General features: G+C 35.8%; 3 protein-coding genes and 1 long non-coding RNA gene across 6 annotated transcripts; 2 read left to right on the top strand and 2 right to left on the bottom strand.

The window, feature by feature from the left end:
- Window positions 1-768: 768 nt before the first annotated feature.
- On the top strand, window positions 769-21,550 carry LOC119083127. Its single transcript, XR_005088804.1, has 3 exons — window positions 769-780; window positions 7,656-7,660; window positions 21,435-21,550. It is a non-coding gene; the product is annotated as an uncharacterized LOC119083127 (long non-coding RNA).
- Window positions 3,466-7,993, bottom strand: LOC119083124 (carbonic anhydrase 2-like). Its single transcript, XM_037192761.1, has 6 exons — window positions 7,833-7,993; window positions 7,101-7,133; window positions 4,845-5,009; window positions 4,339-4,583; window positions 4,048-4,275; window positions 3,466-3,798 (listed from the first exon to the last, which is right to left on the bottom strand). The coding sequence occupies exons 1-6, from the start codon at window positions 7,891-7,893 to the stop codon at window positions 3,571-3,573; spliced, it is 960 nt and encodes a 319-aa protein (XP_037048656.1). The 5' UTR covers window positions 7,894-7,993; the 3' UTR covers window positions 3,466-3,570.
- On the bottom strand, window positions 11,048-27,275 carry LOC119083125 (carbonic anhydrase 7-like). Its single transcript, XM_037192762.1, has 8 exons — window positions 27,166-27,275; window positions 27,041-27,070; window positions 26,732-26,896; window positions 12,103-12,175; window positions 11,881-12,038; window positions 11,796-11,809; window positions 11,374-11,601; window positions 11,048-11,308 (listed from the first exon to the last, which is right to left on the bottom strand). Exons 1-8 carry the CDS (start codon window positions 27,221-27,223, stop codon window positions 11,102-11,104), a joined length of 933 nt encoding a protein of 310 aa, XP_037048657.1. The 5' UTR covers window positions 27,224-27,275; the 3' UTR covers window positions 11,048-11,101.
- Window positions 14,540-16,849, top strand: LOC119083123. 3 transcript variants are annotated; one of them, XM_037192760.1, is made up of 5 exons: window positions 14,540-14,762; window positions 14,898-15,032; window positions 15,092-15,205; window positions 15,590-15,938; window positions 16,083-16,849. In XM_037192760.1, exons 1-5 carry the CDS (start codon window positions 14,757-14,759, stop codon window positions 16,724-16,726), a joined length of 1,248 nt encoding a protein of 415 aa, XP_037048655.1. In that variant the 5' UTR covers window positions 14,540-14,756; the 3' UTR covers window positions 16,727-16,849. The 3 variants fall into 3 exon arrangements, with proteins under 3 accessions (XP_037048655.1, XP_037048654.1, XP_037048653.1); XM_037192759.1 differs by having other exon boundaries at window positions 15,092-15,191; window positions 15,582-16,849; XM_037192758.1 differs by having other exon boundaries at window positions 15,590-16,849.

Genomic DNA, 27,275 nt, shown 5'->3' with positions numbered 1-27,275 from the left:
CCTTACATGAAAATTTTTTTGAGTATCTGTTTTGGACGTTTGATTTTAGGCACTTTCGCATGTAGCCCTCACTTCGTTCGGGCTACAACTCGCGAAGTTGCCTAAAATCAAACGTCCAAAACAGATACACAAATAACTATTCTTTGTACATGCTCTAAATCGAGTTCGCACCAATTTCCAACTTTCAGTTTCTTTGTACACGCTCTAAATCGCACCCATTTCCAACTTTTACTTTGCCTAAAACCATCATAAATCAAATTCGCACCGAATTCCATAATTCGCGCTGACTTCCAACAACACCTCGCACCCGTTTCCAAAAATTCAAAAAATGTATGGGCGCGAAATTACCACTCTAGAGTAGGAATTTCGCACGGCGCGAGATTCCCCAACTCCCAGTTTCTCATCGACCAAATATTGCATGCTGACTTTCCAGTTTTTGAGTGTTGCTTCAAGTAGACTGTTGGTGAATTTTTTTTCTCTGAAAACGTGTATAATTACACATTTTTTGTGCAAACACAAAAGTGTGTAAGATTACACACTTTTTAATAGTTTTTACACACAATGTGTAAATTACACGCTTAAAAAAGCCCGTGCTACAGAATCTGTTGAAGAAGAGTTGAAAAGAGCTGTTTTAGTGTGGATTTTGTTAGACTGAGGCGAAGCCGAGATTAGCAAACACGAAAAACTGTGACTTTTTGCTTTTATGCTGAATAAAGACTCTTATTTACTGTAATGTCAGAATATTCTCAAAAACGAATAAAAATGGGCTTTTGAACAAAAGTAGCTGGAAGACCAGAAACAATGTCTGAATTTCCTGCAGTTCTATAGAGGGATTCTTTTGAAAAACAGCCTACCGAAATCGGACGCATTTTTCAGTGGCCTCTTTTATATGTGCCTGGAAAGGTATTCAACCCTAGAAGCCAAAACCACTTAAAAAAAATATTCGAAGTTTGTGTGGCTGGTAAAAGGTGATCAAAAACAGAAAACTTGCACTTTTCTTACAAAAATTTCTCCAGTTACGCGAGCCGTACAGCGTCTTGTAAGGTGTCATTAGAAAGGTAATCACACGTACTATTGAGCCGAATAGGGACTTATTGGCATTAAGTTTCATCGACACTGAAATATGTGCAGTTGAAGTTTTCAACCGAAGACTTGCACTGTTCTTACAGAAATTTCTCGAAGTACTAAAAACTTACACGTTCGTGTGGGGTGTCATTAGAAAGGTAATTTTAAGTACTTTTGGGCAAAATAGGGACTTATGTGGTTTGGATGCATCTACGATGAAATAGAAGTTGAAATGTTTAAGTGCCCATATTTCATCGTAGATGCATCCAAACCACATAAGTCCCTATTCAGCCCAAAAGTACTTAAAATTACCTTTCAAATAATACCCCACACGACTATGTACGTTTAGTGTACATCGAGAAATTTCTGTAAGAACAGTGTAAGTCTTCGGTTGAAAACATCAACTGCACAGTGTGGTTGAATTTTAAACCCATAAGTACCTATTCGGCTCAATAGAATATGTGATTACCTGGGGTAGGGTAATCTCGCACACCACACAAATTCATGGTGTGCGAGATTCACCTCTAAGTGGTGAATCTCGCACAGTCATGACTTTTCGTTACATGTCGTAAAAGGACGCATACTATGATCGCGTGTGCGAGATTCCCCGACACCGATTACCTTTCTAATGACCCTGAACGGCTCGTTTAACTGGAGACATTTTTGTAAGAAAATTGCATTTTTTCGGTTTTTGCTCACCTTTCACCAGCCATACAAGCTTTTTAGCCCCGTACGAAGTACAAAGGGGCTTATAGGATTACGATGCCGTGTGTAATTGATGGAATTCGAAGCAGACGGTAAGGGCAAAGTGTTTGCCTATGTTCATAGATGACGAATCCGCAATAAAAATTTTGTCTGTCCGTCTGTCCGTCACGTCGATATCTTGAGTAAATCAAATCCAATTTCAAAAATTTTTTTTTCCCTGAAAGATAGTCGAAATAGTGAGGCTAAGTTCGAAGATGGGCATATTTGGGTCGGCCCTTCATGAGTTAGGGCCACCTAAGTGATTTAAGGTCTTTTGGTGATATTTATGGCAAAATTAACGATGGAAATGTAAATGACACGGCAAATGATAGGTATTGTCAATTTTAAATCGGGTGAGTGGACCGTGAGTTAGGGCCTTAGAAGTGAAATGCTACTAGGGCTCTATGTGTATTTCACATATAACTCGAGTAAATTTCATCCGTTTTTCGTAATTTTTGTTTCATTTGGAAGGTAATCAAAGGCCGAATAGAATGTTGTTGAAAAAAAAAATTAAATTTGGGTCCTTGGACTAAGGCCGCTACTAGGGCCCTATGTGTATTTTACATAGAACTCGAGCAAATTTCACCCGTTTTTCGTAATTTTTGTTTCATTTGGGAGGTAATCAAAGGCCGAATAGAATCTAGTTGAAAAAAATTTTAAATTTGGGTCCTCGGACTGAGGCCGATACTAGGCCCTTCAAAAAAATAAAATTTTAGGGCGATTTGAAATTTTTGTTTCATTTGAAAGGAACGTCGTATGGGGCTTCGTAATTGCGCTATGCGCAATTTCTAAGATGTACACATTGCATAATAATTTTACTTTAACTACATTAACCGGCGCAATAGGCTTACGGTCAAAGTAGGGTGACAGACGCACTAGGGTCACGTATGCAATAGATATACGGGTTTGTACGGGGCTCAGTCGCAGCAAACGCTCCGACTGTTCTGATGGCTCGTTGAATGTGGTTTTGGCTTCTAGGGTCGAGGTCCTTTCTAGGTACATATAAAAAATTCCACTGGAAAATACGTCCGATTTCGGTAGGCTGTTTTTCAAAAGAATCCCTCATGGTTCTAGGACAGGGAAGACGTCACTTATTGTAAGGAACTGAGACTTCAAACTTGTTAGCCGAAAAAATTGGCCAAAAACGTGAGAATTTTCTAGTGTGTAGAACAAAGACGTAGTAGGAACGTCAGGAGGCAATTTGGCGAGTTTTAGCCCGAACGAAGTGACGCATATACCACTTTTCATGCCGAGTGACCAAATTACGAGAAAAATTCTGTAATTTTGTCCCAAGGCACAAAATGGCCAGGGAAAATGGTTTCAAGGTACACTTTTTGGAGTAACCCGTACCCAACTCCATTCCAACTCCTCAAAAAAAAAGTTCTTCCCTGAAATATTGGTAATAAGCCAGAACAGAAGAAATTTTTCAAAAAGATATTGTATTCTCGTAGCTATTTCACTTCGAAGGTTTTCTTATGAATGACTTTTCCGGCTGGAAAACAATTTTCCATTTTCCGGAAACAAAATTTTTGCTTCAAAACTTTTCATGGAAAACACAATGAAACCAAAATAAAACCTTATAGAAATAGGACGTAGAACGCACGGAATTGGACAAGCACTTGCACTATCAATATAGTCGGTTTAAACTCATGCGAGTACTTTTACTTTATCAAGTAGAGCGGCACAAAGTTTATTGAACAATTGTTGTTTACATTTTATATTGGTTGATACGCCGTGTCCATGCGTTCATCCGAAAATCGTTCAAATTTTCTTTTTTGGAGGAGGTGGCGGTATATTCTTGACGTCTTGTGCAATTTTGGTCCGAATACTTTTTGTAGTTGTAACGTCAACTCCCTTGTTGGTCAAAGTTTTGTCCTTTTTATTTCCGATATTACGACGAACTATTCTGTCGCCAAGTGGTTGAATTGCTCGGAAATTGTTGATAAGTTGATGACCGTGTCCGTCGATTAATTTTCGGAACGCTGCGAGCTGAAACAATTTTTTTTAAATTAAAGATTGTGAAATGTCCATCCATTTCACTAGATTACGATTGTGTTAAAGTTTCTTTAACGTGTACCACTCGCTGCGCTCCGCCCGCAAACTTTTGCGCCTAATGAAATCGACCTTTTACATGGTCTATGATGTAATCTACTATTTATCTCTCTCTTTTCTTTCATCATCAAATTTAGTACTTTAAGGTTCAAGATGTAAAAGAGACTGTAAATTCTGACTACTTACCTGCCCAGACGAAATTTTTATAGTTTCTCTGAAATCTATCCATGTGACGGCTTCGGAACACGGTGGCGTCGTCAATGACCCATGGTATGTAAAGTATTGCGATAAGTCACGGGGCAATAAAGCGGACAAGGTCGGTGCTGTTGGAAAAACAGCTATTTGTCCTGGTTCAATAACTTGCGCCAACACATCAACAAATGGTTCATATTTTGGATTCGGGTTGTCGGACAGCTGAGGAAATGTGAAAAAAAATACAAAATTTAGAAAATGCTGATTTTTTGGTGGTATTCCTACCTCAAATATACAGGCCAAAACCGTAAGACCGTCGACGAAATTCAATGAAGCATCAACGCTCCCATATTCTTGTTTATAGAACACAATATGTAATTCGAGCGGGAATGTTTTGTCATCGAATTTATTTTCGCTTCCACACGAGTCGTCGATGCCCCAATGGAAGTGTAACTGAGCAAACACATATTTTGCAGCTAACGGACCACCGGTTATAGTTGGTTTATTAACACCGTCGATAATCATCATTGCTGCGACGAGAATGAACTATTTTATTTTCCATGGTAGGAGAATGCGATAGCAACGCAGTTCAAGCATGAGTGGCACTCTAAATAAGGAAGTATCAGTGGTTCTCTAAATAGGGTACTGAGACTGGACAGTGTATCATGCAAACGTGAAGACACTGTAAAATCATTTTCATGTGAAATAGAGTACTTTCTGACCACTATGATCACTCATGTTTGAAGTGCGTTGGCGATAGCTATGAGAAAAAAAACCGTTTGCGCACTTACCAGTATGTCCGTTATTGGTGAGTGATGCCTTACCGATGGTTGAATTAAATCCTTCCATTCGCAACGGATCTAAAGCGACCATTTTAACGAAGCAAGAATCAATATCTATCGGGCTTTGATGCTTGCCAGCACATTGATTGAATTGACTACCCCAGCTTTCCTGGCCTAATAAATCAAAATGGAAATAAAGTTAGCGGCCAACAAAGCATTTTTACAAATATTTGGCCTAGCATGTTCTACCCACAGAGCCATCGGTATTCGAATTCGAATTTTACCGATATAAGAACCATGGTAAATTCAAGGCTCTGAAGGAACGGTTTATGTCACATCTGAGTTGTGGCAGAGAAACATCGATTCAGAAATGAGTTCCTTATGTAAATCTGTTAATCCCAACAAAAATCTCTTCGAGAAAAGTGTGACGCAGTCTTTGAAATACAATTTCTAAAATGAATGATATCGCTAGAGTTGACGCTTTCAGCTTCGTTACGCAAAAATTAAATTTGACACCCAATTTTAGTTCAAACAAGCTGGCTTAGTTTTTCTCATCATCTGCCAAATAATTTTTACCAAAAAAAATTTGACTGGAAACAACCAAAATTTTACCAAAAAAATCTGCGTCGCAAAGTGGCAAATGTTCAGGAACAGACCAGCAAGAAAATTTATCTGCCACATGTGACGCAGATTTTTTTGGTAAAATTTTGGTTGTTTCCAGTCAAATTTTTTTTGGTAAAAATTATTTGGCAGATGATGAGAAAAACTAAGTCAGCTTGTTTGAACTAAAATTGGGTGTCAAATTTAATTTTTGCGTAACGAAGCTGAAAGCGTCAACTCTAGCGATATCATTCATTTTAGAAATTGTACTTCAAAGACTGCGTCACACTTTTCTCGAAGAGATTTTTGTTGGGATATCAGTCGTTTTAGAAGTTTTAGAACACTGCTTTTTATAACAGTTTATAACAGAAATTCGGAAATTTGACGAAATTCGAAAATTTGACGAAATTAGAAAATTTGACGAAATTCGAAAATTTGACGAAATTCGAAAATTTGACGAAATTCGAAAATTTGACGAAATTTGAAAATTTGACGAAATTTGAAAATTTGACGAAATTTGAAAATTTGACGAAATTCGAAAATTTGACGAAATTCGAAAATTTGACGAAGAAAGTAATTCTCTATCTGCCACCATTCAAGAAATATCTCTAAAATCCCAATTGACCCACCCATTTCCAACTTCCGACATTTTTCACAAATGCCCCTCTGTTCTACTCATTAAACTCTGAGACTTTGCCGAAGAAAGTAACTCTCTATCTGCCACCATTCACAAAATAACTCTAAAACCCTAATTGACCAACCCATTTCCAACTTTCGACATTTTTCACATATGCCCCTCTGTTCTACTCGTAAAACTCTGAGACTTTGCCGAAGAAAGTAATTCTCTATCTCTCATAACCCAAAAAATATTAGTCCTTTCATCCTACGCTCGAGTAGCTCAAAATTTGGTCACTCTAATCACTCTAGCTCAAACGAATCTGCCCCGATTTTTTTAATTATTTTTTTGTTCGAATCGTGTTACGAATACCTTTCATTTGATGGGTCGCACGCCTCTGTAGGTTTCAATACAGCTAAGCTACAGCCGAAAACGCGTTCCCGACCCTCGAAAACCACACTCAGAAACCACTTCGAGGCCAATAAAACAAAATTCTGGTTTTTCCTGGGGTAATTGCGTATCACATTTACATTTTTATGCCCACCCTGAGGTTCCTGCAAAATTTCATGGAGATTGGCTGACTAGTTTCCGAGATCGACCGTCGATAGATAGACAGATAGACAGATAGATAGATAGATAGATAGATAGAAACATACAGAGTAAGTTGAAAGATTTTGATTGTTTGGAAAACGTTAATTTGGTGCATTTTCTATCAAAATGACCAACTTCAAAACGATGTATCTCCGGCAATTTTAAAGTTACATAGTCGAGTGATAGCTCGTTTTGCTCGTATTTGAAGCGCGAATAAGATAGAATAGGATTTGTGGTGATACAGGCCAAAGGAAAGAAACTTAAATTCTCGCCTATATATAGTTGCCGCGTCTCAAAAAATTTCTTCGTTCTTTTTTTGGAAGTTAGACTGCGTCAAGTCCTCCGCTATCGCTCCGGACATGATTTTGTTGTCGATCACATTTTTGTAGGTTACTCAAGCTAATACGGCACTGCACAGAGATATTTTTTACTTTGAAAATATTTTACTTAACACTTACCATCGGGACCTTCATAACGGAATCCAGTGCAGCCTGTAAAAGATTACATTCTTAATCAATTGTTTCACAGGGCAATTCTTCTTTTCTTTTTAAAAAAAATTGTAACAAATGTGCGACAGAAGGCTACTCAAATATTAGCTTAACATCGCAACGTGTGTCACGATCGGTTTCGACACGTTGCCATCGAAACATCTAAAAAATTGGTGTTATTTCTCTCAAAGTGTCTTTTATTACTAAGCAAACGTTGGAAGGGATCATGAGCGGACAAATTTTAAGAGGTTTCTAAGAAAAGATAGATTCGGACTAATTGCTTTCAGGTGTTCCAGGTGAAACAGGAACTATGATTTGAAGCCAAAAACGATCACCTGAACCCTGAATTGGTGACATTTCATTCTAGAACCTTCACATCATTTACACTTAACTAGTTATTTGTGTATTAAGGCGACAAGCGGACAGAGCGAAGCGAGAGTCGTGATTCGCTCAAACATTTTCCTATTTTTCACCGAAGTGAACACAACATGAAGCATGGAAAATCATTATCATTGACTAATTAAGCAATTGTCTGTGGAAGTTATTTTGCTATTTTTTAAGGTTTAGTCGATATTTAACACTTTGGGACTGTTCCTCACATCCTAGTTTGAAAGTTATCAGCAAAATTTTTCACCGAAATTTGCGAAATTTCCGAATCTGCAAATTTCTATTAAAAATGCATCAAAAGATTGCAGAAATTACCATCTGACGTGACACCGGTTACGCTTATGACAATACAAATCGAAAATATCAACCACAACATTTCTAACTGTTTTTCTCTTGATGTCAGATTTGTAACACGACACTGCAAGAATAAACCGTTGTTTCTACGAATCAGCTAGCAGACCAACTAGATAATAAAGCGCCAATTATTTCTTTTTATAAAGGCCTTATATTTACATAAAATTTTTGAAACACTTGTATCCTCAAGAGTAGCAAAGTAATTTGAAAAAAAAAAAAAGATGTCAAAGTGTAACGCTAGTGATGATGATTATTGAATTATTATTATATAGAATATTGGTGATGGGAATGATAGATTATAAATTGAGCTCCAATTATTTTCTTCAATAGTCTTATTAAGACAAAATTTTTGAAATAGACACACTGGTATCCTAAAGAGCAGCAAAATAACAAAATAAAAATCTTAATTATCTTAGTTACTCATGGCCAAATATTTACATTATTGCCATGAAAAGGGCCTTAACGGTTAAGGCTTAACCTGACCTTAAGCGGAATAGGTAGCCTATCTAACTACCCAACCTTTTTTAACTGGACAAAACGCGAAAATGGCGGTAAAATTTTGGCAACAAATTATTTGCGCAGTAAATTTCATTCAAATCGCAGCATTTTTAATCTTCATAGAACCTAGAAAGTAGTGTCATATGTTGAACATGCAAATCGCGAATACAAAATCAGTCAAAAACACTCAAAAGAGTAAAAGTGACGCAAGTCCCTGTGCATACTTCCAAAACAACTGATATCGCTGACGGTGACGCATTCTGCGCTTGTACGCAAAAACTGTAACAGCAAAAATTTGACCAAAGAAATTCTAGAAACAAAATTTTACCAAAAAAATTTTGCGTCACAAGTGGCAGATGTTGAGGAAAGTACTTTTAAGAAATTTTTTAAAATAGGCAAGAATATGTCCTAATACACGTCCGAACCATCTGCCACTTTGTGACGCAAAATTTTTCTGGTAAAATTTTGTTTCTAGAATTTCTTTGGTCAAATTTTTGCTGTTACAGTTTTTGCGTACAAGCGCAGAATGCGTCACCGTCAGCGATATCAGTTGTTTTGGAAGTATGCACAGGGACTTGCGTCACTTTTACTCTTTTGAGTGTTTTTGACTGATATCAGTGATTTTGGAAGAATTAGTAGATTGAAAAAATTTGAAAAAATTAAAAAATTTGAAAAATTTAAAAAATTTGAAAAATTTGAAAGAAAAATTTGAAAAATTATTTTAATTTTAAAAATTTTTTAAATGTTTTAAACTTTTTAAAATTTGAAAAATTTGAAAAATTTTAAAAAATTTTTAAATTTGAAAAATTTAAAAAATTTAAAAAATTTAAAAATTTAAAAATTTAAAATTTTTTGATAAATTTAAAAATTTTTGATAAATTTAAAAAATTTAAAAATTTAAAAAATACTAAATTTAGGAAAAAAAATGAGGCGAGCAGAGCTTACCAAATACCAAAAGCGAACAAAGTTCTACCATACCCATACACACACACACACACACACTTAAAGGTGTTCTTACATGGGGCCTATATGGGAACTTCGAGGAGCCCTAGCTCCGAAACGAGGCCGGTTCCACCCAAAATTTTTTTTCTGGAATGTCTTAGAATGACGACTAGAATCTACTCCCAAAATTTCAACAAAATCTAAAGAAGACTTTAGAAGATAGGAAACACGGACGGACGGACGGACGGACTAACAAAGTAACGTAGGATTTTTTCATTTCGTTTAAAGTACTGAAATTGACCAAAATGTATGGAAATGGGGCTTCTTGGAAGATTTTTTGCGTGGCCAAATTTTAAGCTGCAAGAACGTGTGATAGCTCGTTGAACTCGTACGGACGCCTAGTTTTTTTTAATGGTAATTTGGAGTCATTTGTCTTTGAATTGTAGAACTTCAATATTTGCCGTATATATGGTTCTGCAGTCTACGACAAAAAATTTTTTTGAAATTTTTTCTAGTAATAGGACTTGCGTCACGGGCGCTATGCTAACGCGCGCCCATGATTTTATTTTGGAATGATCGGTTTAATTGCAAAGACCATTATGACGGGGAAGTTAGGCATGTTCGATAATTCATTCGATTGATAAAATATCGATTATTCCTTTAGACACGATTATCGATATTTTTTAAAAGTCAATATCAATCGAATGTTTCATCGATAATCGATGTATATCGACTGATAATCGATAAATATTGAATGATAATCAGTAAATGTCGACTGATAATCGTTAAATTTCGACTGATAATTCGATTATCAGTCTATATTTATCGATTGTCGATAAACCATTCGATTGATATTGTATCGATTATTTGGAAAGTTTGTCATCGATATTTTTCAGTGAACATGTCTAGGGCAAGTATTTTAAGGGGTAATATGCTTTAAACAAAGAACTTGTCAAACGCTTACACAAAATGATTTCTCCTTCATTTCACACAAGTTCGAACAAAAGAAGATTTCCCCGTCATAACAGTCTATGCCATTCTTTACTGTTAAAATCATTAAAAATACTTCCCGAGAAAATGCATGCCTAAAATTTTCACCGAATTTCAGTATGAAATTTTACTGAACTGAAATTGTATTGAAACTACACATGAAAATTACTGCAAATCATCATCCACTACCATCACCATCATGTCCCGCCTTTCTATGGTTATTATTCAACTTGACGATGCTTCTATACTAATAAATCATCTACATTGTAGCGTAGACACAAGCCGTTGATAGACGACTGTTTTATCCAACATCTAAAATATTGTATTCTATTCCCACAGAACATATGTCCCAAGTACAACACACGCTATTTATTAATTTTATTCTAATAATGATTAAACATAAGAAACGGTGGAGTGCGTACTCGTTCGAAAACGTTTATTTGAACATTGTACGAATTGTTCTTCAAACCATACTTACCTGAACAATATATTTGCGTCATGATGATAATTGAGTCAATATTTTAAATTCGTGGACGAATGTTTACAATCGAAATTCTTTTCTTCTCGGAAAGAGAATGCCTTTAACGATGCAATTGTTTTCGAAAATCGAAATTTAAAAATAGCTCTTCTGTATAGGTCGACCGAATATGAATGCTGTCAGCAGTAAAAGCTTAACCTATCCAGATTTTCGACGGTGGAAGCATAAGTAGGACAGAGTAGGACATAGAAAAATTTGTGTGATTTAGACTTTATCGAAACGAAAGTTTTTTTTTATTTATTCCATTTTCTTTTCCGACCAATCACAGATTTCCCACAATTTCATCGAATTCAGCATTAAGTTGATCGATATCATTAATCAATTTCTGCTGTTCTACTCTTTCGTCGAAGAACGTTTCGTACAGATGTACATTGTAAAGAACAACCCGATCGCCAAGAGGTTGCACCGCTCTAAAATTATTCGACATAATGCGATCCTCTTCGTTCCGCAAAGCACGGAAATCTTGAAACTGCAAAAAATAAATTCCGACGTCAATACAGACTTCAGCTGTTGGTATTATGAGCACAAAATTGCCTGATCATGAGACAGTTTGATGTGATCTTTGAAATCAATCCATGTGACGACTTCCGAACAGGGTGGTGTAGTCAGCGATCCGTTGTATGTGAAATAATGAGTTAAGTCATTTGGAAGCAAATCGATTAATGCTGGAGCTACATCGAATGCCGTTTCGGTTTCAGCTTCAACGATTCGTGGAAGGACTTGAGAAAATCCATTGAAATTGTCATTGTGCACATCACTGACCTTTTGAATGTTTAAAAAAAATTATGAATTTTTCTGTGCATTTTTGAGTTCAATTTACAGTCATCCGTTTTGATTCCTTGTACATGACAGTTGACACTTCAAACAATAGGTCTAACATGTTTGTAATGTCAACTGCCACGTACACGGAAGCAAAACGGATGACTGTGAATTCAAATTTAAAATTTTTCTCTTACCTCAAAGAGACAAGCTACAATTTCGGCATGAAAAAAGAAATTAATTTTAAATTTTGGAAGTTTCTTTGAATATGAAACATTTTACCTAAAACACACAGTCCGTCCACATGATCCATTGCTGATGTAGCATCCAGATAATCTTTTTTATAGAAAACCATATGCAATTCCATTGGATAAGACACTCCATCAATTTCGTCTTCGCTACCGTGGTCATCACTGTCCCCCCAATGATAATGTAATTGACTGCACCCAAAAAACGGTTGATTAAAATCAAAACGTTGTTGTAAGAGTCATTAACAGCCGTTACCTGAATACATATTCTCCATTCAGTGGCCCGCCAGATATGGTTGGTCTGTTTTCCGAATCCGTTGTCATCATAGCTGCGTAATAAAAAAAAAAAATTTAGCGCCTTTAAACGGCAGCCTCTCACAGTTAATTATTCCCTTGACTGTAAGTCATGGGTTTTACAGAAACAAATACACGGCAGGTAATACGTTCACTATGATTAAAAATGGATGGAAATGTGATGAAAAAACGTTAAATGTAACAGTTTTCTGCTCTTTGTTAACACGATAACTGGAGCAAAGCTCAACTGATTTTCAATTATTTTTTTTTATTCGATGAAGCATTGAAATCCTCAGGTCAAGTTCGAACATGGGTGGTGTAGGTTCAACCATCTGGTGGTAGTTCTGGAAGTTTGCGGCCAGAGCTAAGCGAGGGCCTCAATTCACACGAGTTAAATTTTTATTGAAGAAATTCATCATTTTATAGACAATAACGGTCTAATATGAGCATAAAACCAAAAATTAATTAAAATAATATCGTTTTGTAACATCACGAAGATTTTCAGTAAAACTTAACAGAATTAAATTATTAATGAGAAATTTAGACCGTTTTAGCATATTTCTTCTTAATCAACCGATAAATCTATTAATAAGCTCAGGTTCAGACAATCAAGGGATCTGACCCACCCAAAATAATAATTATAATAATAATAATTATAATAATTTTGAAAAATTTAGTAAATTTCGAAAATTTTTAAAAATTTAGTAAATTTTGAAAAATTTAGTAAATTTTTAAAAATTTTGAAAAATTTTGAAAATTTTAGCAAATTTTAAAAATTTTGAAAAATTTTGAAAATTTTGAAAATATTAGTAAATTTAGAAAAATTTTGAAAATTTTGAAAAATTTAGTAAATTTTGAAAATTTTGAAAAATTTAGTAAATTTTGAAAAATCTTGAAAAATTTAGTAAATTTTGAAAAATTTAGTAAATTTTGAAAAATTTAGTAAATTTTGAAAATTTTGAAAAATGTAGTAAATTTTGAAAAATTTAGTAAATTTTGAAAAATTTTGAAAAATTTTAAAAATTTAGAAAATATTAGTAAATTTTGAAAATTTTGAAAAATTTAGTAAATTTTGAAAAAAATTTCAAAATTTTCAAAATTTTGAAAAATTTGAAAATTTTGAAAAATTTTGAAAATTTTAGTAAAGTCAAAGCATTATAATTTGATCGATTCTATTAATTTTTAAATAATTGTAGTTTTCGAAGAAATCATTTCGAAAACATTCCAGTATAAAAGCTTACACATGCGCATTAGAGCTGTTTACTCGCGGTATACCTGCGGGTAATCCGTTCAAATGCACGTGTCTAAGCTTTTATACTGTAATGTTTTCGAAATGATTTCTTCGAAAACTACAATTATTTAAAAATGAATTAAATGAGTAGAATCGATCAAATTATAATGCTCCGACTTTAAATTTTGAAAATTTTGAAAAATTTGAAAATTTTGAAAAATTTAGTAAATTTTGAAAAATTTAGTAAATTTTGAAAAATTTTGAATATTTTGAAAAATTTTGAAAAATTTTGAAAAATTTTGAAAAATTTTGAAAATTTTAGTAAAGTCGAAGCATTATAATTTGATCGATTCTATTAATTTTTAAATAATTGTAGTTTTCGAAGAAATCATTTCGAAAACATTCCAGTATAAAAGCTTACACATGCGCATTAGAGCTGTTTACTCGCGGTATACCTGCGGGTAATCCGTTCAAATGCACGTGTCTAAGCTTTTATACTGTAATGTTTTCGAAATGATTTCTTCGAAAACTACAATTATTTAAAAATGAATTAAATGAGTAGAATCGATCAAATTATAATGCTCCGGCTTTAAATTTTGAAAATTTTAAAAAATTTGAAAATTTTGAAAAATTTGAAAATTTTGAAAAATTTAGTAAATTTTGAAACGTTTATAGTTGTTGTATTGCTTGTCGATTTAGAGTAGTAGTAGTAAGCGTAAGTTTACGAAAATAAATTATAATTGTTCATAGCTCTAAGTGATTAAGTGCCAAATAAAATTTTTCAGCCTTGAAGATGACTGGTCACACAGTCGAAAGCTAGGCTAAAATTTGGTCACATCAACTTTTGGAGTTTTAATTTTGTCGAATCCAGGCGATACAACGCAATATCCAAATTTTGAAAAATTTTGAAAAATTTAGTAAATTTTGAAAATTTTTCAAAAATTTTGAAAATTTTGAAAGATTAAGAAAATTGTTAAAATAGGGAAAAATACGTCCTGAACGTACAAATGAAAAGTAGCCGAATCATCTGCCACTTTGTGACGCAAATTTGCGTACAAACGCAGAATGCGTCACTTACAGCGATATCAGTTGTTTTGGAAGTATGCACAGGGACTTGCGTCACTTTTACTCTTTGAGTGTTTTTGACTGATGTCGAATTACGCGACTCTCAATATCGTCGTACGACACAGCAATCAGAAGACTATACACTGACACCTTCGTTGCCTTTTGTTTCCGTTGATGTATAATTATTTCCACTGAACAATCATACCGTTTTGTGCAAAAGTCGTCAACGTGATTCACAAAAATATATTTTGTTATCAAAAATTTAGTTTTAGTGTTGTAACCGTTCCCCATTCGTTTACCTGTAAATTTGTGATTGATTAATGATGGTAATTTTTTGATGATTTATTCAACCAGAGCAGAGGCTATCAGTAACGGCATGTCTGGTCGCTCTTTTATTCCCTTCCTTTGTTACGAAGAATTTACAATTGATTACCATAATTTCTAATACTTTTTCATAACAGGCGAGAGTTCTGGACGTAGAGGTCCAACAAATGTGTCGAGATTTGGAAAATGAGCAACTGTGCGAGGTCTACGTTGACGATCCGCAAGTGTTTGCAGCTGATGAAATCCTTGACATACGGGCAATCAGAACTGAGGTTAGTACAATGGAAACTTTAATGGGGCATTTTGAACGACACTTCGATTCAATTTTCAGATTGAATATTGTGTAAAGTGGACCGGCTATTCTGCTGAATATAACGAATGGGTGGCTGAGGAACACGTAACTCCTGATTTGAAGCGTGAATTTTCAATCGGTATGACACAAGTCGTTCAATTTCATCTCAATTCATAAATAAATTTGTGGTAAAGCTTTGATGATGACATGACGTCAGCTACCTGAAACTACACAAATCTGATTTCGCCTAGTTCACAACTTTGATTGGACAGTTGGCTACTCCGAAAAAAGTTACTCATTTCGTTTCAGCTGTTTTTTTACGTCTGCTACTACCGCGTGCACGCATTTAACAATTTCAGCCGATTGTTTTCATGAGTTAACCAGCTGAAAAACATCTGAAACGAAACGAAATATTTCAGAGTCGCCGACTGTAGTTGTAATTTACTGAAAGATAATCTTTGTCGATTTATATATAAAAATAGAGACTCTCTCGAACTAAAATCAAACGCTACTCTCTTCTCATTGTCAGGGAAAAAGAAAAAGGAAATTCAACTCTTCAAACATGAAAAAGCCAAGGCTCGAGTAATGCGTAAAAAACACGGCAGAATAGCGAAGAGTTCAAGTTTCGGCCTTACTTCAACTCCTATCATCGTTCCATCGATAAGTCGTACTGCTGAAGTACGTGTCACCACTACACCAACGGAATATGACAAGGAAAACGGAACGTCTTTGTCAATGACCATGTCAGTTGAATGTGAACATCAAATACCGGAATGGGCTACACCGAAAGAAGATAGTCAAGAGAGCGATACAACGATGTCTGAGACATCATCGGAATTCGATGAATCCGAAGTTGAAGTAACGAAATGGACTACACCGAAAGAAGATAATGTTGGATGCGATGCATTGATGTCTACCGTATCATCGAAGTCCGGCGAATCTGAAGGACACGATGCAACGATGTCTGAGACATCATCGGAATTCGATGAATCTGGAGTTGAAGTAACTAAATGTACCACACCGAAAGAAGATAATGTTGAATGCGATACATTGATGACTACGGCATCATCGAAGTCCGGCGAATCTGAAGGATACGATGCAACGATGTCTGAATCCGAAACATCATCGGTATGCGACAAATCAAAGTTTGAAATACCAGAATGGACTGCACCGAAAGACGATAATGCTGGATGCGATACATCCGACGAATCTGAAGGATACGATGCAACGATGTCTGAGACATCATCGGTATGCGATGAATTTGAGCATGAAGCACCAAAATTGACTGCACCGAGACAAGATAACGATGGATGCGATACGCCGACGTCTGTCGAATCTGGAATTGAAGTCGAGGAGCAGAATATTTCGCCAAGCGAGAATGAGGAAAATGGTCCGTTAGTGTCTGCGGTACTATCGAGTGACTGTACTACTGAAACAACACGGCGGGAATCGGGTCAGAGTTCCGTCATGTCCATCTCACTAGTTGCAGAATCTGAATCGGATGTCGATTCTTTTGAAAAGCAACTCCAACACAAAGAATGTTTACTGGGATTCGATGAACAGTTGCAACCAGAATCTCAATCGAATGTCGACTCTTTTCAAAAGGAACGCGAACCCGAAAAATGTTTACTGGGATTCAATGAACATTTGGACCCAGTATACACCTATATGTAAGTAAATCATAGTGATAAGTATTTGTATTAATGTTACTGCATAAAATGGTGCAATTCTACAGTTTCATAATGTTTGTAAATTAATGTTGAAGACCAAAGTCTGAAATTTGGCAAAACATTTCATTACGGAAATATAGCGTCGTAAGCTAACTATATGCGTCTTTGATCTGGTTTCATTAGTCTGTCCGTCAACGTAGACGCCTGTCTGCATATTAGTAGAGCTTGTCACACTGCAATTGTGTACAATGTAACATTGATTTAAAACCATTATCAATTTAGTTATCGAATCTATTACTTCATTTGATCTGAGTGATTTTTACAGATTGAAACTAGGGGCCACCACTTGGATGAGTCAGGCTCCTTAGGAGAATTTGTCAATAGATTTTAAAATAAAATAAAAAGATTTTGGTTCGTGAAGGTACCGGAAACGGAGCTTTTGTTCGTTCCATTCGTTCTATACGTCCTAAATACACAATAGTAGCGACTCTCTTTACTTTTATTCCGCTCCATTTTCTGAAAGAGATACTTAAGGTCCTTGGGGCTTAAACATGGGTAAAACAAAGGTGCAAACTGAGGTTCTTTTTCCGCTAAAAAGCACTGAAACGATATATTGTATTTTCTCTAATTATTATTGTGACAACTCTCGGGTGAGTTACGTACAAGAGTAAAAGCTTCTCATTATCGATGAAGACTTACTTATTGTGGTTAATGTTTTTACCGTTTTCATGCATATAGAACGTTTTCAAAATGTCAAAGCGAACTCATCGTTACGGATTTTCTGTCATAGGACCCTGACTTCCAGTCAAGGGAATAAAATCATTCACATTTACTTGCTTTAAAATACAATATCTACGTTATCTAGAACTCAAGCACGGCGACATATAATAAATTTCACACTGACTTCACTCAAGAGATTCTAAATAAATTCCAGTGATCATAGATAATAGGGGTGGTCGATTTTTTGTGATCGGACATGGACCCCTCCAGAAAAAATTCTAGTGGCCCATAGGTACCAAAAAGCCACATACAAACTTTTTTCTTCATCATCTCCGGGTTGCGAAAAATCAAAATTTGAAAATTTTCGAGTAGCCGATTATTTCCCTTTCTAAAAACCACCACGACCAGGTTGAACATTTTTTTCAACCTTAAAACAGCATTTTATCTTTCTATGAGGTCCCTTCTCACATATAAAAAAGAAAAAAAATTGAAAAAGTTTGCTGGCCGAGTTTTTGTGAGTCATCAAGTTTCGCTTAGTCCGATTTTCCACAATTTTCAATATGAAAAACAATTTTTTTTTTGACGAATTATTTATAAACTTGTCTTGCGATAGCTCATTGGAAAGGTATTTCCATAGCGGACGCAGAAATAGAAACATTACCGGGAAAAAAATTAAATTATTTTGAGTTATACCTGTTACAAAGCTTAAAAACAGGCTAAATTTATCAGCAAGGAGAAAATTGACTTTTTAATACAGCAACTTAATGCGATTTTTTGACAGAAATTCATAAATTAGTAGCGAAAAATACGTTTATAACCAAAAGAGTGTAAAAATAGGCAATTTAGAAAATCCAATTTTCTCCTTGCTGATAAATTTAGCCTGTTTTTAGGCTTTGTAACAGGTATAACTCAAAATAATTTAAATTTATTTCCGGTAATGTTTCTATTTCTGCTTCCGCTATGGAAATACCTTTCCGATGAGCTATCGCAAGACAAGTTTATAAATATTTCGGCCAAAAAAAAGGTTTTTAGCCCCGTACGAAGTACGAAGGGGCTTATAGGATTACGATGCCGTGTGTAATTGATGGAATTCGAAGCAGACGGTAAGGGCAAAGTGTTTGCCTATGTTCATAGATAACGAATCCGCAACAAAAATTTTGTCTGTCCGTCTGTCCTTCTGTCCGTCTGTCCGTCTGTCCGTCTGTCCGTCTGTCACGTCGATATCTTCAGTAAATCAAATCCGATTTCAAAAATTTTTTTTTTCCCTGAAAGGTAGTTGAAATAGTGAGGCTAAGTTCGAAGATGCGCGATTTTGGGTCGACCCCTCCAGAGCTGGGGCCCCATATGTGCTTTAACGTTTTCCAAAGATTTCTCTGGCCATTTAAAGGCTACACTTGTAAGTGATACATCAAATGAAAGGTATTTACAATACCTATCCACAAAAAAAAAGTTTATGGAAATTGGATGACCGACTCGTGAGTTAGACCCCTTGGTGTGAACTAGGTACAGGGCGGCAATCCGTTTTTGCTTGTAGGTTAGTCAAATTTGAACGGATTTAGATGGATTTTGATTTATTAGATAGGTATTGACCGTACCAATCAGGGAAAAAAAAGTTTGTGAAATTCGGTTTACCGGAGCGTGAGCTAGGTCTCTTGGAGTGAGCTTATATGTGGCTACTCGGCCGTACAGTGAAGGTGGTGTTTTTTGTTAATATCTCGAGTAAAATTTAACCGAATTTCATGAATTTTTTCTTGTTTGAAAGGTACTAACGAATGTAAAGCAGCCGTTGTACTTTCCACCTCCTAACAAAATGGCCGTCGGCCGCCATTTTGGATATTTGTAAAATCAATATAAATAGGTGAAAATGATAATTCCAAAATCACTGATCAGTGGGAAGTGTAGTTTGTGTTACTTTTGAAAGGAACGTCGTACGGGGCTTCGTAATTGCGCTATGCGCAATTTTTAAGACGTACACATTGCATAAGAATTTTATGACGTTTACGGGCGCAATAGGCTTACGGTAAGAGTAGGGCGACGGACGAAGTAGGGTCACGTGCGCAATAGATGTACGGGTTTGTACGGGGCTCAGTCGCAGCAAACGCTCCGACTGTTCTGACGGCTCGTTTTCATATTGAAAATTGTGGAAAATCGGACTTCGGCGAAACTTGATGACTCACAAAAACTCGGCCAGCAAACTTTTTCAATTTTTTTTCTTTTTTTTATGTTAGAGTGGACCTCATAGAAAGATAAAATGATGTTTTAAGGTTGAAAAAAAAGTACAACCTGGTCATGGTGGTTTTTAGAATGGGAAAAAATCGGCTACTCGAAAATTTTCAAATTTTGATTTTTCGCAACCCGGAGATGATGAAGAAAAAAGTTTGTATGTGGCTTTTTGGTACCTATGGGCCACTAGAATTTTTTCTAGAGGGGTCCATTTCCGATCCCACAAAATCGACCACCCCTATTAGATAATCCAGATTTATCAAATAATTTCTGAAATATTTGTCATGTACATCCAGTTCTAGAGTTATAATTCCTTGCTTCGTAAAATTGTACCGGTTTGGAACCGAAAACTAAATTTATTTTGGGCACTGTGTTTCTTTTGTACGGATACATGACTCGTTTTCATAGGTTTGTTAAGAAAAGTGTAAGTTTTCAGACTTTTTTTCGATTGAAAACTTGAACTGTACATATCTCAGTGTGGATTAATTCTAAACCCAATAAGACCCTATTTGCCACGGAAGTACATGCAATTGCCTTTCTGGTGACACCCCAAACAACGCTGTATGGCTCGTGTAACTGGAGAAATTTTTGTAAGAAAAGTGCATGTTTTCGGTTTTTGATGACCTATTACCAGCCACACAAGCTTCACAAGTGGCAGATGTTGAGGAAAGTACTTTTAAGACATTTTTTAAAATAGGCAAGAATATGTCCTAATACGTCCGAACCATCTGCCACTTTGTGACGCAAAATTTTTTTGGTAAAATTTTGTTTCTACAATTTCTTTGGTCAAATTTTTGCTGTTACAGTTTTTGCGTACAAGCGCAGAATGCGTCACCTCCAGCGATATCAGTTGTTTTGGAAGTATGCACAGGGACTTGCGTCACTTTTACTCTTTTGAGTGTTTTTGACTGATATCAGTTCTTTTGGATTGAAAAAATTTAAAAAATTGAAAAAAAATTTGAAAAATTTGAAAAATTTGAAAATTTTGAAAAATTTTGAAAAATTTTAAAAATTTTGAAAAATTTTGGAAAAATTTAAAAAATTTGGAAAAATTTTAAAAATTTTGAAAAATAAAAATTTTAAAAATTTAAAAAAATTTGAAAAATTTAAAAAAATACTAAATTTAGGAAAAAAAATTGAGGCGAGGAGAGCTTACCAAATACCAAAAGCGAACAAATTTGTTCTACCATACACATCCACACACACACACTTAAAGGTGATCTTATATGGGGCCTATATGGGAACTTCGAGGAGCCCTAGCTCCGAAACGAGGCCGGTTCCCCCCAATTTTTTTTTTCTGGAATGTCGTAGAATGACGACTAGAATCTACTCCCAAAATATTTCGTTTAAAGTACTGAAATTGACCAAAATGTATGGAAATGGGGCTTCTTGGGAAGATTTTTTGCGTGGCCAAATTTTAAGCTGCAAGAACGTGTGATAGCTCGTTGAACTCGTACGGACGCCTAGTTTTTTTAATGGTAATTTGGAGTCATTTGTCTTTGGATTGTAGAACTTCAATATTTGCTGTAAATATGGTTCTGCAGTCTACGACAAAAAAAATTTTTTGAAATTTTTTCTAGTAATAGGACTTGCGTCACGGGCGCTATGCTAACGCACGCCCATGATATAATATATAAAAAATTTCAATTGAAAATGCGTCCGATTTCGGTCTTCTATTTTTCAGAAGAATCCCTCACCATAATTTGACGAATCTTTGAAACTTAAATCCAAAGAAAATAGGTAACACAGTTTTTCCTGTTAAATTGTAGTAATTTTCTTGAATAAAGCTTTTCCTGATGATGACCATGGAAACAGGTCGAAACGTCGAAATGCAAATTAGCTTTTACTTCTAAGTTAATTCAAAACCAGTGGCATATTACCCCAGCAATACAACGGAAATTAGAATTACGATACCACATGCCAGCAATACAACGATCTATTAATTAATACGTCACTTTTGACCGGTGCATTTTAGATATAAAGTTTCGAAGATTTTCAGTTAAGTGAAACTAAACAGAATTAAATCATCAATGAGAGATCTATTCTAGATTTATTAGCAGTTCTTCTTCTAAATGCATTTTTGTGGTTATCAACATACAAAATTACATTTCATTGAAATAAATAAATCAATCATTGCCAATAAAAATACTATTGAGAAGCTCACACAAACAGTCAAGCGATCTGACCCACCCAAGAGGTGGGACCTAGTTAATGGGCGTAAAAGCAGTACAATGGATACAAACGGTGGCCCCCGTGTTTGATCAACTTGTTGAGCGACTTGAGACTTTTTATTTCGGTTCCAATAAGAGCATGCACCATGCGGCCTAGTGTGACAATTATACATCTAGTGCCTAAATGGTTTATTTATGACGTCGGGTTCAAAGTACTTTAAACATTTTGGCTTTCGGCTTCGCATCGGGTTGGCAATCGGCATCTAGTGCCTTCATGAAATACTTTCATACGATTCTTGTTTCATAAATAACTATTTCTCAATCAATTCTGTGACAAAAAGTAAAAGGTTTTTTGTAAAAACGTTATATGCGTGTCACACTTCGTGTCAAAGCCTAAAACAGCATTTGTCATTCGGTGGCATAAATAACTATTATCACTCGGTTGCATAGTGTTAATCAATAGCTACTAATTGATAAATGTTTGTTCATCCCTAGGACCCGAAAAGTGGGACTTCGTCGGATATGAAAAATATTATTCGTACCACGGACTAAAAGTCTTTTTTAGCGTATTCGATTCCAGACCTCACCTTCAGCTCTGTCTGGAAACCTCTCACACGCTAAAATAGTATGTTACATACCAAGGATCAAAAAGGTGTGTTTTAGACCCGCTTCGCGTCGCTCCATCCCTGGACGTTTTCACCACCGTGGTCTAAAACACACCTTTTTGATCCGTGGTTTACACTATACACTATTTTTCTTCCTGGAGTACCAAAGTCACATTCCGAACAAAACATAACAACAAAACTGAACAACATACCGGTGCAAAAGCATTCCATATTAATGCCGAAAGTAATCCGTATGAATGCCTAAAGAAGTCCGTTCCGTGTGCATGTATTCTCACAAATGTCGAAAAATAAGCAATCTGTAGGAATGCCTAGAGGTGTGCACCGCCGATTTTACGCCGGCGCGCCGCCGATTTTTGGCCAAATTTTCGGCGCGCCGCCGCCGAAAAATATTGGCTCACGCCGCCGCCGCCGCCGGTTTAATTTTCGTCGCGCCGAAATTTTATACTTTTATTGCTTTCAGCCATTTTAATGGGCGGCAATATAAACTTAAACTGAAATATATATACAACAGTGTGTGCGTGATTACAAGGTTTTAGCAAATGTTTCTATCTCTTAATTTTTTAAGTCAGGTTGCTATATGCTGCTCAGCAAATACACTTATTACTAATTACTTATTACTTATACATTTATGTTTATCAAAATCTCTTATTTGCGCAAACCATAGAGTTACACTCGAGAGTTGGCGTGATGGCGTTTTGTCGTTTTATCATCTATCCATGTGGCCACTATATGGACAACCCTATCTTTGTAGTTACTTATCAACCCTGAGTCATATGTTGTTCTGTCAAAACGGAAATTATGATGACTCATATCAAAACAAACCATTGCACTTTTTTGCTTCTGAAGATTCATAAAATCTGATTGTTCAATTGCTCGAATATGCAATTGGATACGCCTGTACCGACAATTTGATACGATTTCGCAACCAATTTAGTAGTATTCTTTAATGAAATTTGTGATATTTTTACTCTGAAACCGTTGACTTTAATTTGATAAATTTTCACTATTTCGTTTAGTTAAATTTGTTCCTAAAATTTATTAATTCAATTACTGTAACGAAATTCACACATTTAAACCGACTCTAAGAACAAACAAACATAACACAAATTCAATGACACAAAATGTCAGACATCAGTACTCATGTAACAGCAGTCAAAACAGCAGTAAAAACAACAGCTGCTGGCCACAAGAATACAATTATTAGGAGCATCGGCACCCAAAATGCTGGTTTCCTCTTAAAAGTAGCATTTTCATAGAAAAGCGCCATCTTGCCAACACTCGAGTGTAACTCTATGGCGCAAACCTTCTACTACGATCTCACTCCTACATCGAAGATATGGAAATGTAAAGTCACATCTTCTTAATCTACTAGATGTTCTGACAGTTACTCATAATTTCCCAAGGTTCTGAAAGAATAGGGTATACACTCGCGAAGGCGGTTGAAACCAAATTTGTCAAACGCACTTATTACATATTGTTGAAAAGTCAACTTGAAAACAATTATTTTTTGTAAGTTGAAATCGTCATATAAAATATTCCAAACCTAGTTGGCGCTACAGAGGAAAATTTTGGTTCCACCGCTCTCGTGATCAACTCGAAAGTGTCTTAACCTGTTCTTTCAAAACCTTGTTAATCGAAAGGACAATCGTGAGTTTGCGAAAATGACATATAAATTATAAGTTGTAAATTTTAAGTAACCTTCTAGAACATCTAGTATGAAGATGAAGATGTGACTGAAAATTTCCAACTTATAAGTTGACTTATATGTCATTTAGGCAAACTCACTAATCATTCTTGGATTCATTGAATCAGATGTTTTTAAAATGAAGGTCAGGGATTGTACATTCGAAAGATAAAAATGAGATTGTACTTGGATTCGTGGTTGATACTTCAGTTCTTCAGTTTGCAAGATAGTAAGAATTCAGTGTTCGTAAAAAGGATTGCGCACGCTTTTTCAAATGTCTTTGCATTATTTTAGAAAGTTTAGATTTTTTTTTTAATTTATCGGCGCGCCGATCGGCGCACCGCCGCCGACATTAAATTTCTTTCGGCGCGCCGCCGCCGATCCATCACCAGTCGGCGCACCGCCGCCGACTATTTTGAAATCGGCGCACACCTCTAGGAATGCCGAAAGACATCCGAATGAATGCCGAAAGCAGTCCGTATGAATGCTGAAAGCAATCCTTATGAATGCATTGTCACAAAACACTAAAAACATTACATTCGCGTACATACAACAACTTGACACATTTGGGAAAGAATAAAGATAGGATCGAAAATGACATAAGCGGGAATGAAAATTGAGAGAAAATAGTAGGGGAGAATGTTGCTCTTTCGGTACTAAATTTGGTGAGTGAATGTGACGGTTTTGGTACTACAGGAAGAAAAAGACTTTTAGTCCTAGGTACGAAATATACTATTTTTAAGCTCAAAACATTAAGCTCTTCATTTCTCTTACTTCATTTTCTGAAAAACTATTCTCCCTTTAAAATCACTTACATTATCCACTCTTTGCCTTGTTATCATATACAACTAAATTGCCGGAGGCAATATAGACAGCCCCGTACGAAGACAAATTTCATAAATTCCTATTTAAACAGCTATATACCGCTATATTTAACTATATTTCACTAAAAATAAACATTTCACAGATAAATATATGCTATTATATAGCTCTATATGCCTGTATATAGCTCAATATAGCTGTATATAGGTATATATAGATGTCCGTATATGGAATCCCTGAAACCCCACACACATAACAAATTATTTCCATGTTAACAGAAACTCTCTAAGTATCATTTTTCCCAAGATATTTCTATTTTACTAAAATTCAATATGGCCGCCGGCAGCCATTTTGTTAGGAGACCGGAAATAGTACCGACGCTTTACATTCGTTAATACCTTTCAAACAAAAAAAAATTCATGAAATTCGGTCAAAATTTACTCGAGATATTGTCAAAATACACCACGTTCACTGTACTTCCGAGTAGCCAGATAAGAGCTCACTCCAAGAGACCTAGCTCACGCTCCGCAGAACATAATTTCATAAATTTTTTTTCCCTGATTGGTACGGTCAATACCTATCTAATAAAGCTAAAACAGACGAAATATGTTCAAATGTGGCCGACCTACAAGCAAAAACTGCTTGCCGCCCTGTGCCTGTTCCACACCAAGGGGTCTAACTCACGAGTCGGTCATCCGATTTCCATAAACGTTTTTTTTGTCGATCGGTATTGTAAATACCTTTTATTTGACGTATCACTTACAAGTTTAACGTTTAAATGTCCGGAGATATCTTCGAAAAACCGTAAAGCACTTATTGGGCCACAGCTCGGGAGGGGTCGATCCAAAATCATTCATCTTCGAACTTAGCCTGTCTTTTGACATTACCAAACGGGAAAAAAAAGAATTTTCAAAATCGGATGCGTTTTACTCAAGTTATCGTGCAGACGGACAGACGGACATTTTTTTTTTCACTGATTTGGCATCTCTAGACAACCACAATAGGTTTCCCCTTACTCAGGGAGTCCAATTCGACGTGTTACGGACGTATGCGTAAACGCATAAGACCCCAGTACTTCATACGGGTCTAAAAAGATTTTGGTTCGTGAAGGTACCGGAAACGGAGCTTTTGTTCGTTCCATTCGTTCTATACGTCCTAAATACACAATAGACGTTATATGCAACTCAAAATGTCACACTTCGTATCAAAGCCTAAAACAGCATTTGTCATTCGGTGGCATAAATAACTATTATCACTCGATTGCATAGTGTTAATCAGTTGCTACTAATTGTAAATGCTTTTTCATCCCTGGACCCGTCGGATATGAAAAATATTGTTCGTACCACGGAATAAAAGTCTTTTTTAGCGTATTGGATTCCAGACCTCGCCTTCAGCTCACGCTAAAAAAGACTTTTAGTCCTAGGTACGAAATATACTATTTTTAAGCTAAAAACATGCCGCAGGCCGAGTGTGACAATACAGCGTGATGTGTCTACGACATCTTTATTATCGAAGATATGCCTTAAACATTTTCTCAATAAAGGCAACCATATAGGTTTACTTTCTGTCACGTAGCTGTGTCTCAACTCAGTGACGAACAGTAGAACTTTGTTGCCTTTGTTGAGGAAAACGTTGAACGCAACTCTTTGATAATTAGTGAAGTTTTGAAAAATGTATATTTCCTTGAACTCTAAATCCTTAAAACTCGATAAACTGTAGTACACGCTTCAGTATTACCACTTAACAAAATCTACAAAAATTACCAGTATGTCCATTATTTGTGAGAATGGCCTCGCCATCGGTATAGTAGAAACCTTCCATTCTTAGTGGCGGTAAGATCGTCCGGGTCACATGTGCCGAATCAATATTGATGGGACTCTGGTGTTTTCCAGCACATTGACTGTATTCGTCTTGCCAGTGGTCAGGTCCTTATTATGCAAATAAATTAAAGAAAATATCAAAACTCAGCCCAATTAGCGTCGAAAGAATCGATTAACAGTAAAGCAGTGAACACTTTATTGCTAGGGCATCGATATATTTCAATGCAGTATTTTACTCGTTAAGTTACTTACCTAAGGCCCCATCATACCCGAACCCACAACCTAGAATAATAAAACGAGTCTCAATGTAAGTGAACTATTGAAATTCCAACAAAATTAGTGTCTCTAAATTTCGGTCATTAAAAACCTCTTCATACCTGTGGCATTAGCTCCAACCACTAGAATAGCACACACAACTGCTTTCAGTCCGACCATTTTCCACAAAAACACAGTCTTTTGTATGGTAACAAATTTTGCGACGATACTA

Source organism: Bradysia coprophila, unplaced genomic scaffold (genome assembly GCF_014529535.1).
Source record: "Bradysia coprophila strain Holo2 unplaced genomic scaffold, BU_Bcop_v1 contig_561, whole genome shotgun sequence".
Classification (NCBI taxonomy): domain Eukaryota; kingdom Metazoa; phylum Arthropoda; class Insecta; order Diptera; family Sciaridae; genus Bradysia; species Bradysia coprophila.
The sequence above is the reverse complement of the archived record's forward strand: the minus strand, read 5'-3'. Positions and strand labels throughout refer to the sequence as shown.